Source organism: Xenopus tropicalis, chromosome 4 (genome assembly GCF_000004195.4).
Source record: "Xenopus tropicalis strain Nigerian chromosome 4, UCB_Xtro_10.0, whole genome shotgun sequence".
NCBI classification, from domain to species: domain Eukaryota; kingdom Metazoa; phylum Chordata; class Amphibia; order Anura; family Pipidae; genus Xenopus; species Xenopus tropicalis.
In genome coordinates, this window is record NC_030680.2 from 34511541 (window position 1) to 34530454 (window position 18914).

The 18914-nt window shown below is 41.2% G+C and overlaps 1 protein-coding gene across 1 annotated transcript in view; it reads right to left on the reverse strand.

Moving 5' to 3' along the window:
* irf7 (interferon regulatory factor 7) overlaps positions 1-18914 on the reverse strand; it is a 26432-nt gene continuing 7518 nt past the window's right edge. The window contains exons 6-12 of the mRNA XM_012962383.3: positions 17798-17846; positions 14645-14824; positions 13641-13829; positions 12204-12419; positions 9734-10126; positions 8157-8266; positions 1-2175 (exon numbers count right to left, since the gene is read on the reverse strand). Of these exons, the coding sequence (XP_012817837.2) occupies positions 2014-2175; positions 8157-8266; positions 9734-10126; positions 12204-12419; positions 13641-13829; positions 14645-14824; positions 17798-17846 (1299 nt within the window). The 3' untranslated portion in view covers positions 1-2013. The remainder of the gene's footprint in view (positions 2176-8156; positions 8267-9733; positions 10127-12203; positions 12420-13640; positions 13830-14644; positions 14825-17797; positions 17847-18914) is intronic.

The following is an 18914-nucleotide window of genomic DNA, read 5'->3' on the forward strand; positions in this document are numbered from 1 at the left end:
TATTTTGTTCACAACCATTTTTATTTTGTAACACATTAGTAGAAAAACACAGGCCAGTGTATACAAACGGTGTAGAATGTAAATATGTAAGGAAAGAATTACAGGCCACGGAATATTCAGCAGCAGTTACTGTCGCTAATAGACTACTCAATGTGCTGATTAATACAAAGGTTGAATCACACAGACTCTATACAGCAGTGATCCCCAACCCAACCCCTTGGCTGTTGCTCCCAAAGCAGCTGCTTAGTTTTGAATTTCTGGCTTGGGGCAAGTTTTGGAGGCATAAAACCAGATTTACTGCCAAACAGAGTCTCCTGTTGGCTACCAAATAGCCAATCACAGCCCTTATTTGGCACCCCAGAACTTTTTTTTATGCTCGTGTTGCTCCCCAACTGTATTTCCATTTATAAGTGGCTCCCGGGTCGGGGACCCCTGCTATATAAGATTGTTATATTGCTGATTTGTATTTGCAGTTCCAATAATAAGAATATAGGAGTAGCTATTATAGTTAGTAAATTCAGGGTTACGATACCTTTTTCTAATTATACTACTCTAATCCCATCCGTTCCTACTGCACATTTAAGGGAATTTTTTTCTTTACAAAAGTGCAACAGCTCACTGCAGATCTGTAGCTCACTGCTCATAGTGCATGAGGTTTGTTCAACAAAATTACAAATTATAATCATTTTATATTATTTTATACAGAATAGTGCATAGATCAATAATTCTTTACAGTGACCTTTTTCTTCTCTGTGAAATAGCAAATGTAATCCCCCTGCGGTCAGACAAGAGTGTGACCCAGCCCAGACTGGGATTCAATATATGCCCTGGCATTACAAGTACATGGGGCCCAAACAGCCCCCACAGGCCCAATACATAGTGACTGTCTGTGGCACCTTACAGCAGCCTCTCTGATTACAAACAATTGTATGATAATCATTTTGGTCCCTGTGGGGTCCCTTTGCTCAGCAATATTCTTGCCTAAACCACTTCCTTAGGTCTACGCCAATACTGTCTTCATTATTGTAAGTGCTTTTTTCAGAATGGACCAGCGAATCCGTAACCTTCTTGGTGTAATTCCGCCCTTCAGTAAGAACCGCTATATGCTACAATATTATGTTAGGAGTTGTATTTTCAGCGAATGGAATGTTTTGCACAAAACAGATCACATTTCAAATACTGCTCTGTATCTCAAAGACATAAAACTGTAAGAAGAATCTATACACATAACCACCACAATGATGGAGGCAGGAATCTGCTGGAATGCAACATATTCCTATGGCAGAGGCAGCCATATTGACACATACAGTATATTACTGTATAACTGATATGTTTGCAGCACATAGTCCATGAATCGCAGTGCTATTATAGGTTAGAATGTCATCATGCCTTAGAGCTAATGGCTTCCATGTAGTGAGCTGATTATTAACCTAACAGCTTGTTTGGAGGATGGATTCTAATGACAAAGAGATGATATGTAACAAATAGGTCATATTAACCTCTATACATCAGGCATTCACCTCTTCAGTTGAAGAGCCCTGCCTTGGCTGGGACCTGCACAAAGTACAGTATTATATGGGTTGTTACGGTTGGTGTGTAGGTTGTCAAACCAACGCTAGCAGCACACATTGCTTTCTAATCTTCACTAATGCTAAAGACTGACTTTGCTCCTGGTAACCTGCACCTAAAGGATACCTTGTGTATGCCAATGTCAGACTGGGCCTCCCAGAACCCACGAGAGAAGCTGACATCCCAGGCCCGCTCTTACCCGTGTTAGCTGGAGACAGTGCAAAATGCTACAGAGGTTATATAGGCTTACATTGGAAATAAGAAAGGGCTCGTGGGAATTTTCTCAGATCGGGGCCAGTAGGATATGGACCCACCCTGAGACCCTTTGTTACACTTGCAGGGCGTCCTGACCCTGTTGGACATGTCACAGGCCTATATGTCATTGATAATGAAACCTAACAAGTCAGGTTGGATACAATTTCAATCCTAATAATATGCACTCGCTTACACCAAACAGGAGAAGTCAATGTCCATTAGACACAGATCTAAGTCTGAGCTGAAGGAACTCCCATTGGAAATCTGCAAACTGATGAGTTCTTGGTTGATTGATGAGGCCCCTTCTTTCTTCGCCATCTCGTGCCAGTAAGAGGCAAAATGAGGAACAAGCTGGAAGCAAAAGTCACGTAAGAATTCTGTGAATTTGCCATAAACTTGTATTTAGCCATTGTATTAACAAGTCTGACACATTTTTTTTTATCTGAACATTTAGATATACTTTCTAGCAAGTACTTCCTGTCCCAAACTGAAATTGCTTCAGCCTAGAGGCAACTCTAGCTTTTAGTGCCCTGCTTAATGTTATATCAGAGACCCTGCTTATCATTCATCTGGAATAAGAAGACCATTTGGATAGGGTTTGTCCGGGGTGTCAGCCTTCTCAATGGTGCATGATGGTTACACTCTTGTTAGCTCTTTTCCAAAGTACTGGATTCTATTAATGCCTATTAATGACACACGGGACGATTAGTCAGTCGCTGCATCTCGTATATATTGACCTTTAAATCTTTTTTAAAAGTTGCAGCCACTAATCACCCCATGTGTCTTTGCCCTTAGAGGGGCTTGGATGGTTTCTTGAACAAACATTGTATCAAAGTTTATTGTGATACTAAAATCTACAGTTAGTATAGATATTGCAATACAGGTATAGGACCCATTATCCAGAATGCTTGGGACCAAGGGTATTCCGGATAAGGAGTCTTTCTGTAATTTGGATCACCATACCTTAAGACTAAAAAAATCAATAAAACATGAATTAAACCCAATAGGATTGTTTTGCATCCAATAAGGATTAGTTATATCTTAGTTGGGATCAATTACAAGGTGCTGTTTTATTATTACAGAGAAAAAGGAAATCAGTTCAATTCTGTATTATTTGATTAAAATGGAGCCTATGGGAGATGGGCTTTCCATAATTCGGAGCTTTCTGGATAATGGGCTTCCGGATAAGGTATCCCATGCCTGTATATAGTTTATATATGTGAATTTATACCTAGGTCAGCAAAGTTGGATTGGGGTGTGCAAGCTATACTACCCCAGGGGCCCCCGACTGCAAGCCCCTATTCCCCCTTGCGTACCTTACACTTCACTGCTATTGGGGGAGGGCAGCAGGGATCCAGATTTTTTCCTGGTGTCCCCCCAGCCCAGTCTGCCAATGTAGGTTGGTAACAGTGTATATATAAATGTACACTGCAGTTTGTTTGGAAGGGTCATATCTTCTTCTTTGTGGATAAAATTAGGGAAGAAATAGATAAGACTATATTCTTATGAGAGGCTGACACCATGATATAACTAAGCAAACTAAATTATTACTAGATTTCAATTAAACTGTACTTAATATAACTTTATTTAAGTGTCGTGCTAGTAATCCCCCGTTGACAAAGCAAAGGTTAACCAATCAGACTGGCTGGGACGCAGAGGGGAAGGGCACTGAGGTAAATCCCATGGCTGCTCAGGAATTGGAAAGTGAAACTTAAGAGAAGAGAAAGCCATTGGCTGCCTTGAGATATATACACAGTGTTACGCTGACTGCCTGCATGCACAGAGCTTCCCAAGAGCACCAACATCAGCTGCACAAAGTCTACATGAAGAACACAGAGGTCTTCCCTATAAAGCTACAGAGGAAAATCAGATTTCCAGCCATTGGTTCAATATGGGGGGGATTGCAGAGTTTTGCACAAACAGGAGAACGTTGCCAGGAGAATACGTTTTGTTTTTTTAAAGATTTTATTTTGCATTTTTTAATTTTAAACAACAACATAAGGGAAATTTCAGGAGAATACGTTTATGGGAATACGCAGCGATGGTTTTCTTGGATGAATAGGAACCAACATTCCCTTTCTACTACCATGGGATCCCCAGACTGCTATTTTGTATCAAGTGAAGGTGCCGCTCTTCAGATAAAGGGGTACAGAGCTCCACACAGACATCCAAGCAACAAGCCAGGGTCAGTACTGTATCTTCCCTTTAAATGGAGAATTTAATTCTGAAGTGCTCTTTATGAAATGTAGTACAGGGCAGGTCTAACAGCCAGCTTCTTTAGCCCACAGTACTTTGTTATGTAGAAGAGTTAATATAATGTGTAACAGGACAAGTGTATTCATGTAAGTCACACAAATATATGTGTTCCCACCAGGCTAGGACACTGCCTGCTTAATGTACAGTTCATAGTATTATCCAGAAACTCATTATACAGAAAGTTCCAAATTTGGGGAAGGTCATTTCCCATAGACTCCATTTTAATCAAACAATTTTTAAAACAATTTCACTTTTACATTTAGTAATAAAACAGTAGCTTGATCCCAGCTAAGATAAAATGAATCCTTATTGAAAACAAAACAATCCTATTGGGTTTAATTACTGTTTATATGATTTTTTAAGTCGACTTACGGTATGGAGATATAATTTATCCAGAAAACCCCAGGTCCCGAGCATTGTAAAAAAAAAAAGTCCCACACCTGTATAATGTAACTCCTACCTACCTACTCACCAACCTTATTATAATATATTGGTTTGTACTATACACTGGGTCACACAGGTGCCCTTCTGTTTATTGTTGCTTTCAGCAGCATTCACCCCAAATATTATTGACCCTCAGGCTGCCCCCCAGTTTAGAAATGGATATTCTATTCTAAGGCACTGCATATTCACCTTGTCTGTGCTTCCACCCTGTACATTCCCCAGCTTGGCAACAACCTTTTATTCCCCCCTCCCTCTGCCATGTCCCCCTCCCAGAAATCTTCAGAACCATTAAACCCAAGAGCAGCTACTGCTGAAATAGAACAGGACTCAGAACCTGACTGCTTAATTCTTAAAAGCTGTGATTCTCTTGTTACCCTCTGGACAAAACACACACACACTTCACTGACAGGGCACAACACTCTCTCTATGACAATTTACAGTCAGTGTTAAAAAAGACAATATTATAATGCATGGGTGGAGCAAGTTAGAGCTGGCTTAGCCTCTAGAATCTTGCATTGGGTCGGGTACTTTCGGGATACCTGCAAAGCAGTCAGGACTTGGCTGGAACCTACTTGATGTCCCCCCATGTGGGTAACCCACTAGCACCCGACTCAGTGGGCTGGCCATTTAGGGGTAACAAATTAAACTCTACTTTTCATTATGTAAAAGTGATTGGTGCATGATGTCAATTCCAATCGGCGCAATGTCCACTGTGTCAGGTTTAGTGTAAGCGGGACGCGGGTCTGAAAAACCAGACCCATGTAGGTCTCTACTCCCCTCTACTTATTTCTTTGTCATATCTGACATCAAGTCCCTTCTCACCCTCAGGCCAGGCCAGAAATATTGAGATCCTGGGAGGCTGACTTCTCTAGAAACAAATGGAAATATTCTCCAATATTACACTACTGATGACAGCACTTTATTTACCTGCCTAGTCAGGCAATGACACACCAGGACATTAGTCGCCAGCGATTAAATTACTTCAGAAGAAGCCTTGTTGCATATGCTTCCCCATCAGGAAACAAGGGAAGTTTTGTCACCCATAGTAACCCTGATTTATCATTGGGCAACAAAATGTCTCATGTGTCCTTAAGGGCAGTGGCACACAAGGAGATTAGTCTCCCACAATAAATCTTTGCTATTGTGGGCGACTAATCCGCCTGATATGCCATCCCACTGGCAAGAATGTAAATCACCGGTGGGATGGTATACGCAACTTTGGTCACCCGAAGTTGCCTCACAAGGATACTTCAGGCAACTTCGGAAAACACAGTGTGCCACTGCCCTGAGGGGGGAAGACACATGGAGCTACTAGTAGCAGCTACTTGTCACAGCTAATAAAACAGACAATGCAATTATCAGACGAGGCAATTATCAGTAATCTCTATGGCAGGGTATATTCTGGCATTTAGTAGCCGCTCAAGGAAACTTTGGGTGTCTTCAGAAAACCAAAGTGAAGCGTATGCAATCCCACCAGCGATTTATACTCTTGACGGTGGGATGGCATTTCGGTGGCATAGATTTATCGCGGGCGACCAATCTTCTTGTGTGCCACTGCACCAAGGATGATGGTATATAGGGAGATTTGTTGCTCACGGTTAAATCTGGGTTACTGCAGGTGATAAATCTCAGCTGAATGCTTTCCCACTGGCTATAAAGTGAAATGCTAGTGGAAAACCAAAATTTGTCACCTGCAGTAGCCCAAATTTAACAGCAGGTGACAAACCTCCTTGAGTGTCATTACCCTATTGTGTAAGGCACACTTTACTGATAAGGGAGTTACTAACCAGCCAGGCACCAGAAAGAGTCACTCCTGACTCCATTCATGGATTATTATCTTGACCCCCCTTATTATCAGATAGTTGCAAAGACTCTGACCCCTCCTGCAATTTATCTACAGTTTTATGGCTGTGCAGAATATTTATGTTCCTGACACATGGGACAGATTCTCATCCTGTGGATAATCACATGCTAAAAATTCTCCCTACGGTTCAAAAAGCTTATGTGTAGGCCTGTGGATTTTGGCACATAACTGCTGGAGTATGCACGCCTGGAACCTGCCCCAAGTGGTAGAAGCGGAAGAAAAGCTTGCTTAGCGGCCTTCTGGTACCTTCATTTAATCTGAAGAACTAAAGGACTGATATACTAAAACGGGTGCTGAACTGACCCAATTGAGTTGCCCATAGCTGCAGGCTGAGACATCTCACAAGAACTCAGGAAAGTCAAAACACCCTGTGAGCCTAAAGAATAAAGGCGGCCAAATGTAAGATGCTGATTATGGCCCTTTAGACCGACTCTGCCCAACCACTATCTGGCCAAAAATCAGGCAGATATCAATTAACGTAATTCTCGAGGTTGGCACATCGGGCAACCTCACCAAACAAGTGGATATTTCAATGTATTGCCAGCTTTGCTTCTTTTCCTAAGAACACTGCTTTCTGACTAAAGAAACAGCAAAGACAAGTTCCAATATAGAACTGTACACGAGAATCTCCCTTTCATACAGAGACAGATTGTAGCTTTGTAACAGTCATTTCATTTTTTAACAAAGTAGCTCAAATTAAAGTTGCCAACAATAAAATAGATTTTATCTCATCAGTATCATAAATGCAAACTGCCATCTTTTATTGGCAAACCCATAATCCAGATATGGGAATCCCAATTTGCATCAGGGATTAATGATTATGGGCTTGTGCCCTAGACCTCAGCTCCCCCTTCTCTTACCAATCAACACACACACACAGATGGGCCAGCTGTTTTGTGTATGTGCCCATAAGGGCAGAGATGGGTACTGCCCCACTCACTTCCCCATAACTCCCCCACAAGATTTAACCACCTGGTTTCCAGCTGGGGAGATTTGTTTTTTTATTTATCGTCAGCAGGTGTTAGGGACAGGGCTGCCTTGTGCCTTCCACCACTGCCCCTCACACTGGATTATATATCTGCCAAAAGGTGAAGAGTGCAGACAGTACCAGGAAAAATGTGTTTACTAACTAATTGAGGTGATAGGCAAATAGTCTGATCCGGTCATTTGGATGCCAGGATCATAGTGGGACCTCAGCAGGCCCACTGGCAGATAGCCATATTGGTGGCCTTATGATGATAACCTGACTAATAGATATCTGGCCAGACCCATATATGGCCCCATTAAAAGTTGCCGTTGGACCGAGGCAGCAGCTTACTGGTCTATATATGGGCCCTAAGACAGACCTACCCCACCAATATCTGGATGAAAATCAGCCAGATGTCAATCGGCCAGGTTTAAAAATCCTTTTGAAGTGAGGAATGTATTGACTCATTGACATTCCCAATGAAAGAATCTTTCAGTGTATGGACACCTTGGACAGAGTAGTTCAACCACAAATATAGGCCAATAAGCTGACTCAGTCTGGAGCGAACATATCAGCCCAAGTATGGGACACTCACTCATTAAAACAAGTGAAAAACACAGGTATTCAAGACATTGGCTCCTGGATGTTGTAGGGGCCAAAGGCTAAGTTCCACTGGCAAGGGACTTCTGTAAAGTCATGTGTACTATTGCTGCATTGCTTAAATAAGCGGTAATAATTTAAATTTGTTTTAAATGCTTTCTTAAAGTTAAACATTTCATGCAGTGCATCACCAACACTCACCTTTACTAACACCAGTCTCCTCATTATAGGGTTTGTCAGGCTCTGACCGAAGGACATGTATATGGTATAATCTGGGGATTGACGCTGATGCATCTTGTAGGCCCCCAAATCTACAACAGAAACAAGAGAAAGCCCAGTTGGCCCTGTCAGTGCTAACCATAGAAAGGGTGAGCTCTGCTCTGAAAAGAGAATTGTACCTTATAACAACAAATTACAGTATATATGAGATGCAGAACACTGTTCGCCAAGCTAAATTTTCCCGTGCCTAAACTGGACACGTTTCTTAAATGTTCCCTGTCCTTACTTTACAAGCTGCTGTGACAACTTCTAGTTGTTTTTAGAGTATTTTTTTTGGAGTATTTTTGGGCTAAAACGGGCCAGTATTGGTGATGTCAGGGAAGCTTTAAGGTGGCTATGCACAGGCTGGTAAAAGCTGCTAATGGTACAAGTCTGCAGCTTATTGGCCCACACATGGGGCCCTAGATGGGCATACACAACTGCCCAAAAATGTGATCCGATCATTTGACCCATGACAACTGAATCAATTCAATATTGCCTACCGCAAGCGGATCTTTCAGTGTATGGGCACCTAAATGCTCCTATTAAAAACTGCAACCCAAGGGTTTATTGGGTTCTGATGTAAGCTAATTGATCAAAATACTTTTGAAGAATTAGAGAAAAGCAAACAGCCAATCCTGAAAGTGTGACATATAAAGGATCATATACATATATGTCTGAATTATAATTTTTACTCTGGATCTGTGTTAAATGGCATCAGTTGAGGCTTTTAATGCGGTCTGCTAAGGGATCCCTGGAATTACCAACAGGTTGTTTTAGCGTACCACTGCATCAATGAATAAGTGAATTGCTACTAGGCATGTGTATGGGCGCAAGGAGGTTCTTGAATATCATCATTGTGCACTAAATTTTACACCCAAATCATGAAATTATTACCAGTGCTGCTTGTCTTTTTACAACCTGTTTTACCAGATTAGTGTATGAATTACTGCGTTAGTGTGCAATATTTGGTGCAAGTTAGTTGCAAGCCTATGTGCAGCATGCAAAAGGAGCCCTGGTAAGTAACACATCAAAGCAAGTGCTCTCAGGGCTCCCTTGCATTCTTGCAACTTGTACCGTACACCTAATACTGCACAGTGGAAGCAATTTATAGTTGCTGGTATATAGATGCAAGTTCCTTTGTGAATAGGATTTTTATTTATGCTATTTTGTGTCAAGGTATGCAATATGCACTTCTCCTTGCGATTATAAATAAGCCCTTATTAAAAAGCAGTTTTGTAAAACAAATATTTAACTTCTTCTTTCATGTTATAGTTTAGAAATATGAGTGCACAGTGTGGGTCATTTATAAAGATCGGGCAAATTTGCACCTGGGCAGTAACCTATTGCAACTAATCAGGTATTTGCTTTCACTGCTCAACCTGCAGCTGAATGAAAAAGGCTAAAAGGTAACTGGTTGCTATAGGTTACTGCCCAGCTGCAAATTTGCCCAGTCTTTACAAATGACCCTCAGTGTTTTTATTCTTCACAAGTTATAGAGGTGATTGCACTAAACTTACCTTCCCAGAACTTCCTAAAATCGAAGATCTCAGCCTGGATGCCTCTTTTCAGCAATATTCCCTCGTACGGATTCCCCATTATGTCAAGGCCTCCAGACATTGACCAGTAGACCCTGGATTTGCCCACTCTTGTTGCATGTAGCTTATAGTCTTGTGGGCTGACCTCAAGCTGTAAGCCTCCTCCTACATTGTCCAAGATTGTCTTGGTAAGGTTGATTTGAGTCTGGTCCACCAAGTCGTCAGTTGAAGGAAGGCAAACAATGTCTACAGGTCCCATCTGACTGTCCATGACTCCTGTATTTATGACAAACTTTGTGGACACATTTTTCTGGAGAACTTGCTTCCCTTTATAGAAGACTGTAACCTCCCATGAAGTGAGTAAAGGACTGCTCCCTAAAAAAGTACAAATGTGACTAAGCACAAGTAATAATGATGGCTAATGGTACAATCTCTATACAATACAGATCAAAGCAAAGCTAGTTCATACGTACTGTACTACCACATCCATATCTCGAAGTGCAAATTACATTATGTTGTTCCCCTTAATTAGACAGTAACAAGGACATAGCTTATTATGTGCAGAGTGCAGTTCTCAATAAAAGAAAATACCAGGTCCAAATAATACAGCCATTTTATGTAAATTATGAAGAAGCATTCTTCCTAATATTGCTTAGGTAAGATAGTACTTAAGAGGGAAATATAGTACCTGGGAGAAGGGCACACATGAACAAGGTGATGTGGTAGGATAAGCCCCTTTTACGGCTTGCTTAAGTAGTAAGAGTTAGTTAGTTTCCTTTAAATTACTTCACTGGGTGAAGGCCAGTGTACTGAGTCCAGGCACCTGTGAGGGGCAACTGTTAAGGTGGTAATTGATGCCTAAAAAAATACTGTTTAGGTGGGAGCAACTGGCTCTAAGAACCTGCTGGAGAACAGCTGCCAGTAATAAAACTTATTTCTTCCTTGACCTTGTTTAATATTTGTTATCATTGTCATTTGATCAATAAGGTCCTTAAATGAGAAGTAAGGCTTAACTAAAGAAGTAGGGCAGAAATGTTACGCATAATGTTTTGGGCTTCTGCATCAGCGCCTGTGCCCCCAAAGATGCCCCAGTAGCTCCCCATATTTTCTGCTGATTCCCTGCACATGCTCTGTGCTGCTGTCACTTACTGAGCTAAGGGGCCAACTTAAATTATAAATATAAATGTCACAATATAAAGCTGATTAGTAAATAATACAGATCATTAGTACATGGCAGCTCTGAAGCCAGTGCAGTTATCATAATTAATCCACCCTGTAGCATCCATTTATATGACAGGCAAATCTTATATTCTGCTTGATGATTTGCTACAACCCCTAAGCTTACCTTCTTAACAGCTGCTCAGAACATACTGAGCATGTGCAGGGTCACTGACACATCTAACAGAATAACAAATGGGGAGCTCTTGTGAAAAGTGTTGGGGTTTGGTTCTCTATTAAGCCCTAATAAATATGCCATGCCTTTGACCCATCTCTAATCTATTACATATGCACATGGTATAAATAGAAAATATATGTATATATATCTATGAGCAACAAGAACAGTCCCATCATACACTCTTCTTCCTCCTACCCTGCAACCCAGTAAGGTGCAGGAATATAAATAGTGAGGGGGTCCATACTCACTCCCTCCATAACATTAAGAAGGGTATAAAAATAATAGTGACACATTTCTTTAACTTGAAGCCTTAAACGTTTATTTTTTTTACAATCCTGAGATCAGGGTTCATGTATAGCCCTAAACCCTTAAAAGAAATATGAGACTCCCTTAATTCCATAACATTAGTAAAGGTCTAAGAGTAATAGTTACCCCCAGTGAGGTGCAGGAATAAGAAAATGAAGGATCCTATACTGACTCCCTTAACTCCATAACATTAGGAGGGGTCTAAGAATAATAGGTTTTTCTTGACCTTCAAGCCTTAAACTTTTTTTTACACTTTTGGGATTAGGGTTCATGTATACACCTAAAATAAATATGGGACTCTGCCTTTAAGTGAACCACCCAGTACATGACCCAGGGTATGATACCTTAATTGAACGGATACCCAATTTTCTACTGCCATTGCTAGTCCCATAATTAGTACAGCTGTTAAAAAAACTCCAGGCAGCATGCTGGGGACCCTGGGCCAAAGCATCAACCATAGAATTTTGGCCAATGTAGCAGCTAAAGTTTACCCTTTAGTGAGTAAACCCCCTTAGAACTTGGAAAGCAAACTGTCCTCCTAACTGGACTGGTATTTAGATTGATATGCAGACTTCTTTGAAAATTTAAAAGACTGAGAGCAAAGCGATCTGATCTTTAAGACTCTGGAAAATAAACATTTTATATCATTCCTCTCAAAGATCAGGATTGCTTTGTCCATAAGTGACCAGGCATGGGTGTACAGTACTTCCATTATCAAATCAGTGAATGATATACAGTACATCACCTTACCATGGCATTGCTTTTCTGTAGAAGTAGTCTGAGGCGGCTCTGGATTGGGCAGAGAATCAACACAAGCATTAGTGACAGCAGGGGGTGCTGGTTCCACAGTTCTTGCATGTGTTTCACGCTCAGTCGGATCCTGATATATACCGTTAGTGGCAGGTTTGTAGACTTCGTTGACATGTGGTTGATTCTGTATGACATCATACAAATCAGGTTCTGATGCTGTTGAGAGAGACCAAATAAAAATGACTGGAAGCTGAGACAATGCCAAATACAGTAAGATACATCAGATACATATACAAATTTCCAAATCATTGAACAGTGCTGATCGGTTTCCCATTAAAGACCCAATTCACACAGGTACTTAAAACACGACTTTTAAAACAGACTCTCTCATTGCAAACGTATAAAACAAATTCCCATTAGCCATTATTGTGTAGTAAGAAAATACTAACATACCCAATAATTTCTGCTTCTCGTATGGCAAGTTTAACACTGATCCTGCTTAATTCGGCCATCTGCAAGTTTGCTTTCTGGCTCTGCTGCTTACTAAGCTGTGGCTACACATATCCATATATACAAGTGACACCTGCACCACAGCATATGCATATGTCCTTGTTTCTACCAACACTGGTAAGAAGCCAAGGAGGTCCCCTTGACTATATTACGAAATGATTGTGCAAGTTCTAAGTTGAATTTTCCTTCATCGTGAATTACAATTAATCCTTGAAACAGTGTGCCATGTAAAAAAAAAAAAAAAAAGGCCCACAGTCACATGGATCTGTGGTACTAGGCTTGTGGATTATTGTACAGGTATGGAACCTGTTATCCAGAATGCTTGGGACCTGGGGTTTTGCGGATAAGGGTTCATTTTAGACCTAAGAAATCCATATATTCTGTAATTGGATATTAAGTGGGTCATATAAAGCAGCCTACGCTAGGGACCAAGCAACAAAACATAGCAATCCGAACCCACAACAACCTCATGCTCTTACTTTAATAGAGAACTATGTCAGGTATTTTATAGGGGCTCAAATGATACTCACAGCGTCTATATGCCTCCACTGGAAAGCCCTAGGTTCCTACTCACTCCTCTTTTGCAGCACCATTATGCCATTTCTTTAAAAATTCCAACACCCCTTAAAAAGGAGTGAATTCAACTGCTTAAAGCAGTCAAATCACTTCTGACAAACTGTTACACCTGAAAAGCCTTTGATGGATATGCCAACTCGTTAAAATACTTAAAGTGTTAAAAAGCCTAGTCTTCTTTGCAGCTTCCCAATTTAGCAGTCCGAGTGCCAATAGAAAATAAGTGGTGCCTGTACATGTATTTTCAAGAGCATATGCAGACTGGAATATAATAATGATAGAAAGAAATGTTTATTCACACTTATTGGTGCCCTTGCTAGATAGTAACTTTTTTCTAAATCTAAATTTACTTACCTTGTGGATATATTTGATGATTGTATACAAGGGCTGGGGAGTGTACCGATGGTACAAAGCTATTAGTTATTGGCTGAAGGGTGCTGATTTCCTTGTAGACATAATGAGAAGCTTGCTGGCCAAGTCCTTGCACTGGTTGCTCTTGCTGGTAGCTATTTCCTGAAGTGTTAAGCTGTGTGACATATACTCCTAAAATGACAAGAAAAATCTGTAACATCTGTAACTAGCAAGAGTTGCATACTCAATCGTGCTTTGAACCTCTCAAGTGCAATTAAATAGGGGCAATGGAATCACTTTGCAACAATTTTGTAACAAAATACCAGCTCACTAAGACATCTTAGACAGGGGTTGGGCTCTGTGGGCTACTATATGGCACATGTGTTTTTTCCACCAGTAGAGAACTCAGCCTTTAACCTGTGTGTAGAATCCACTTGTCACTGCACACATGGGGCTGATTTCACTCAAAGTATGTTCAAGTGGGCATTAGCCATAGGCTGATGTCACACAGGGCTGATCTTGGGCTGGAGAAAAACGGAGAATGAGCCACTACACTGGCATCTGCCTTCTTTCTTGCCTGCAACCATCATCACTGTGTGGGCCCGGATGCAGGCACACATGGTGAATATTGGCTACAATTGACCCGGGCCCATGCAATGGTTCTGGGTGCAGGCAAAGAAGAAGGCTCATACCAGCGTCGGGGCAGAAAAACAGAGGCTGAGAATCATCCCTGTATGGCATCGGCCTATGGCTAATCTCATGACAGACATATCCACTTTTTCCCCATTAGGTAAAAGAATCGCCCACCACACAGGCAAACCTCAATTTAAAATGTTCTTGTTTACAAGAAACCTATGCCAGTTATTCTGCCCACATTATTAGAAACAACAACCTTGGGCCCTTTAGCAGGCCTACACCATGACTTCTAACAAACAACTTTTCACAGGACTGATGAACATAACAATGGTGTTAGCCTTTACCACTTGTTAAAAGCATTTTATGTTTACCTTGGCTGCAAACAGCTCCATTAAATGTCTGGGCTGGTACAGATGGTTCATAACCATTAGTAATTGGCCACATACTGCTTTGTTCCATGTACAAGCCATTAGTAAGTTGATGGTCAACATTCAGCACGCCATTTTCTTGAGGAAATCCATTCTGTGAGTTTACTGTTGGAAATGGTGTTGCTTTAAAGACAGAAAATAGATTCAAACAAATATACACATAATAATTACACACAGGTAACTCCTTTGCAATATAATAAACTTATCAATGGTGAAATCGCACAAATCAGCCCTAAAAGAATTATTACATCATTGATATTTATGGGTGCTTTGTTAGCTGTGGGAGAGAAGATTTCCCAAGTTCCCCATGTGCCATCACCCCACAGAAACAGTTCTTTTATACCTGTTCCTCAGGTATTTTTCCTGCTGTGGTTATTGCGAATAATGTGGGAAACATGCACAAGTATTTTTTTAGCTTCTGTAAAATGTCCTATTTACTTGGAATAGGTATATTAAGTGAAAGTAAGCTTTTTATAACCCATAGTAAAATAATTCAAGCATTCAAGAACAGAGACTTGTCTGCCCAATATCTTTTTGCTAATACAGGTCTGTCCCTTTGTGAGCAAGCTTTTCTGTAGGACAGGCCTGGACTGGGATTTAAAATAGGTGTTGGCAATTTAATTACAAGGAGGCACAAACAGCCCCCACCAGCTCACTAAATAGTGTCTATGGCACATGTGACAAACACACGGCCCATAGCTGTTTTATATGGCCCCTGGTGACTGTGCCTGACCGTGCACCACCAATCACCTGACTGCACTGTGACTGTGCCTGACCGTACAGTATCTTAATAAAAAATTTGGCCGGCAACTTGGCCTTTTAGATTTCGCCCCCCTTATGTGACACCCCTGGTCTATGGCATCTTACAGCAGCCCCAGTCAGCAAACATGTGACATATTGTATAGTCATCCCACTATGATGATTCACTAAGGTGCGTTAAAACGAGCGTTATTTATAGCATGTGGTAAAAATTTTATTGCGTCTAATTTTTCACGTCTTAACGCACAATCAACTAAAAGCATACTTACGTTAATTTAGATGCAATGCTGTTTACGTTATTTAAGTCACAAAGACTATTTTCGTGCGGTATTTGACGCAAAGCTCGCTAATTAACGCAGCGCGCTACTTGTTGTGTGCGCTAATTAACTCACGTGCGCTATTTATCGCGCGCACGCCATATTAGCCATACACACCATTACGTTCGTAAAACTCCTTTTTTAGAAAATAACCATTTCCCTGCAAACTGGAGGCTACATCACTCTAGGGCAGGGGTGGGCAAACTTTTTGGCTCACGGGCCACATTTACTTACCCCCGGGCCAGGGCGGGCAGGGCCAGGCCAGCGTTACGCCCCCTTAGTCTGTTTAATTCCGGCCCGCCAATGACACCAAGTCTCGCGTGATGAGACTTGGCGTCGTTGGCGGGCCGGATTAAAAAGGCCAAGGGGCCGGACGTGGCCCGCGGGCCGTAGATTGCCCACCCCTGCTCTAGGGCCAACACATACTTCCCACTGCAAAGTGCATATTTTATTGCCAAAAGCTCATGAACTGTACTTTTCTATAATTGCCGCCTGTCACAAGTAGGTGTTAATTTTCGCACAGACTAATGCAATATTTAGCGCGTCTAAGTGTTTGTGAATCATACGTTAGTATTATTTCTGCGCGCTAATTAATGCAATGTGGTAAAATTATCGCATTCGGTTGCGTGCTATTTAACACACGCGATATGCGACTTAACAAATGCGATAATACTTTAGTAAATTGTGCATCAATTTTAATGCAAAAAAGCATGCGATAAGCGTTATTGCACTTTATGTGAAATGGTTGAACAGTGTTACTACTAATATAAAGAAACAGAATAAAAGCAGTTTTGCATGTAGAGCATAGATGGCAGAACTGGGAGGGCCACACAGAATTTTTACCCCAGTTCTAATTCTTTTTGCAGTGCAGCCAGCATGAACAAGTAAAGGTTTGCCTTGAGATAAACAGAGCACACTGCCCCAAAGGCACTTGAATATATAAATATGCTGAACATGTACAAAAACAGGAAACATCAGCAGGAAAATTTTTGAATTATCAGCATCTAGTGATAAACATTTGCCAAGTGACATCTATTAGAAAGATGTGGCACTTCCCAAATAAGTCAGCAAGGGAAAAAAATGATTCAGTTTTTATGTATTAAAGGACATCAACTCCAAAAATAGGTTTTTGCCTAATAAAAGAAAACATGATTCTAAGCAACTTTAAAATATGAATTTATTAAAAAAAAATTCTGTGGTCTTTAAATGTATTTGCTACTGAAAGCAGCATTTGCTGAACTCCTGGTTGTTTCCTTTTAAACAATGTTGCAAAGGTCAGCAAGTCAGGTCTGTCAGGCTGCTGCCTTGTGTTACATTGGTTCAACAGTCAGAGCCACCAGGGCAGAGAATAGAAAATGACTGGCAAGCACTGCTTCTAATAGCAATTATATATACAAATAACTAAAAAACCCATCACAAATTTGTAATGAATGTATATTGCAAAGTTGCTTAGAAAGTTTTTTATTTTATTAGGCAAAAAAATCTGGGTTGACTTCATTTTTTATATTGTGAAACAGATAATAGAGTAAAGCCAACACACACAGCGCCGGATTTCTTATCCAGGCGCCCCAAGGCCAATCGCATTCACTGCCCACCCACGCCACAACACCCCCCCTACCCCCCCCCAATGTATTGCCACCCTAGGCCCAGTCCTTTGTGGCCCCGCCACAAATCCGGGCCTGAACACACAAGGCGGTAGGCACAATCAAAGTTATATGAACCCCAGTGCTTTTACACAGGTCAAATTGACTTTTAATGTCCTCATATTTTACAACAGGGATGAATAAATGTATTGTTCTACCCACAGCCACCAATTAGAGACTTCTGTGCAGTATTCTACCCATGGCAGCCAATTTTTGATTGGTTGCTATGTGTTACTGCATGGTGAAAATTTGCCCCATGTTATTTAATTAGCCCAGTTAAACTGACATAAAAGTATTATGAAATAAGACAGCAGTTTCAGAGTAATTTAGCAGATAAAGTAGAAATACATTTTACTCACAGTAAAGATATACATTACCTGTATCAGAATATATGTTGGTGTTTCTCAATATCTCCTCAAGTAAATCCTAAAATATGGAGAGACGGAACTTTAAGAACTAAAGCCATATTGGAGTAATGGCTTAATATCAGACTAGAGGCAGGGCTAAACCTGATGAGCTTTTCAACCACATATTCTATGTTACAAAGTATGTAAGGGGGTGCCTTTAATGGAGCTTTTCAGTCCTGTGACACTTTTCTAAATATATTTAGATGTATACATTAGCAACTGGTGTTTCTTGTAGCTGTTCCTGCATCATGACATAAAACAGCAGTCCTGTAACGAACTTCTGTTGTAATTGAACATAAGCCGACTGCTGCATTTCAAGGCAACGAATGCGTGAATAGTTAAAAAAATAACAAAGTTATACACTGTGCATGCACTTGCCCGGGGAGGCAAAGAAAAGTTTGGGACACCATAACAATCTGCTGGCATGGCCTGTGCTGCTTGGGACACCATAACAAGCTGCTGGCATGGCCTGTGCTGCTTGGGACACCATAACAAGCTGCTGGCATGGCCTGTGCTGCTTGGGACACCATGACAAGCTGCTGGCATGGCCTGTGCTGCTTGGGACACCATGACAAGCTGCTGGCATGGCCTGTGCTGCTTGGGACACCATAACAATCTGCTGGCATGGCCTGTGCTGTTTGGGACACCATGACAAGCTGCTGGCATGGCCTGTGCTGCTTGGGACACCATGACAATCTGCTGGCATGGCCTGTGCTGTTTGGGACACCATAACAAGCTGCTGGCATGGCCTGTGCTGCTTGGGACACCATGACAAGCTGCTGGCATGGCCTGTGCTGCTTGGGACACCATGACAAGCTGCTGGCATGGCCTGTACTGCTCAAAAAACACTGGGTCAGGACATTCTTTGAAGGAAAGGAGCTTGGCACCCTCAGTTATTCTACCTTCTATTCTTCTTTAAATTAATGTGATAGTTAAAGCCACAATATTTTCTAGATAAATCCATTTTATTTTTAGGATCTTGATTAAATTTGAATTTGAAAATGAAGGTCCAGATCTGATTGGTAACTATACACTTAATTTACCAGCCCTACTAACAACATTCCCCAACCTGCTTCAGACTGGCTCT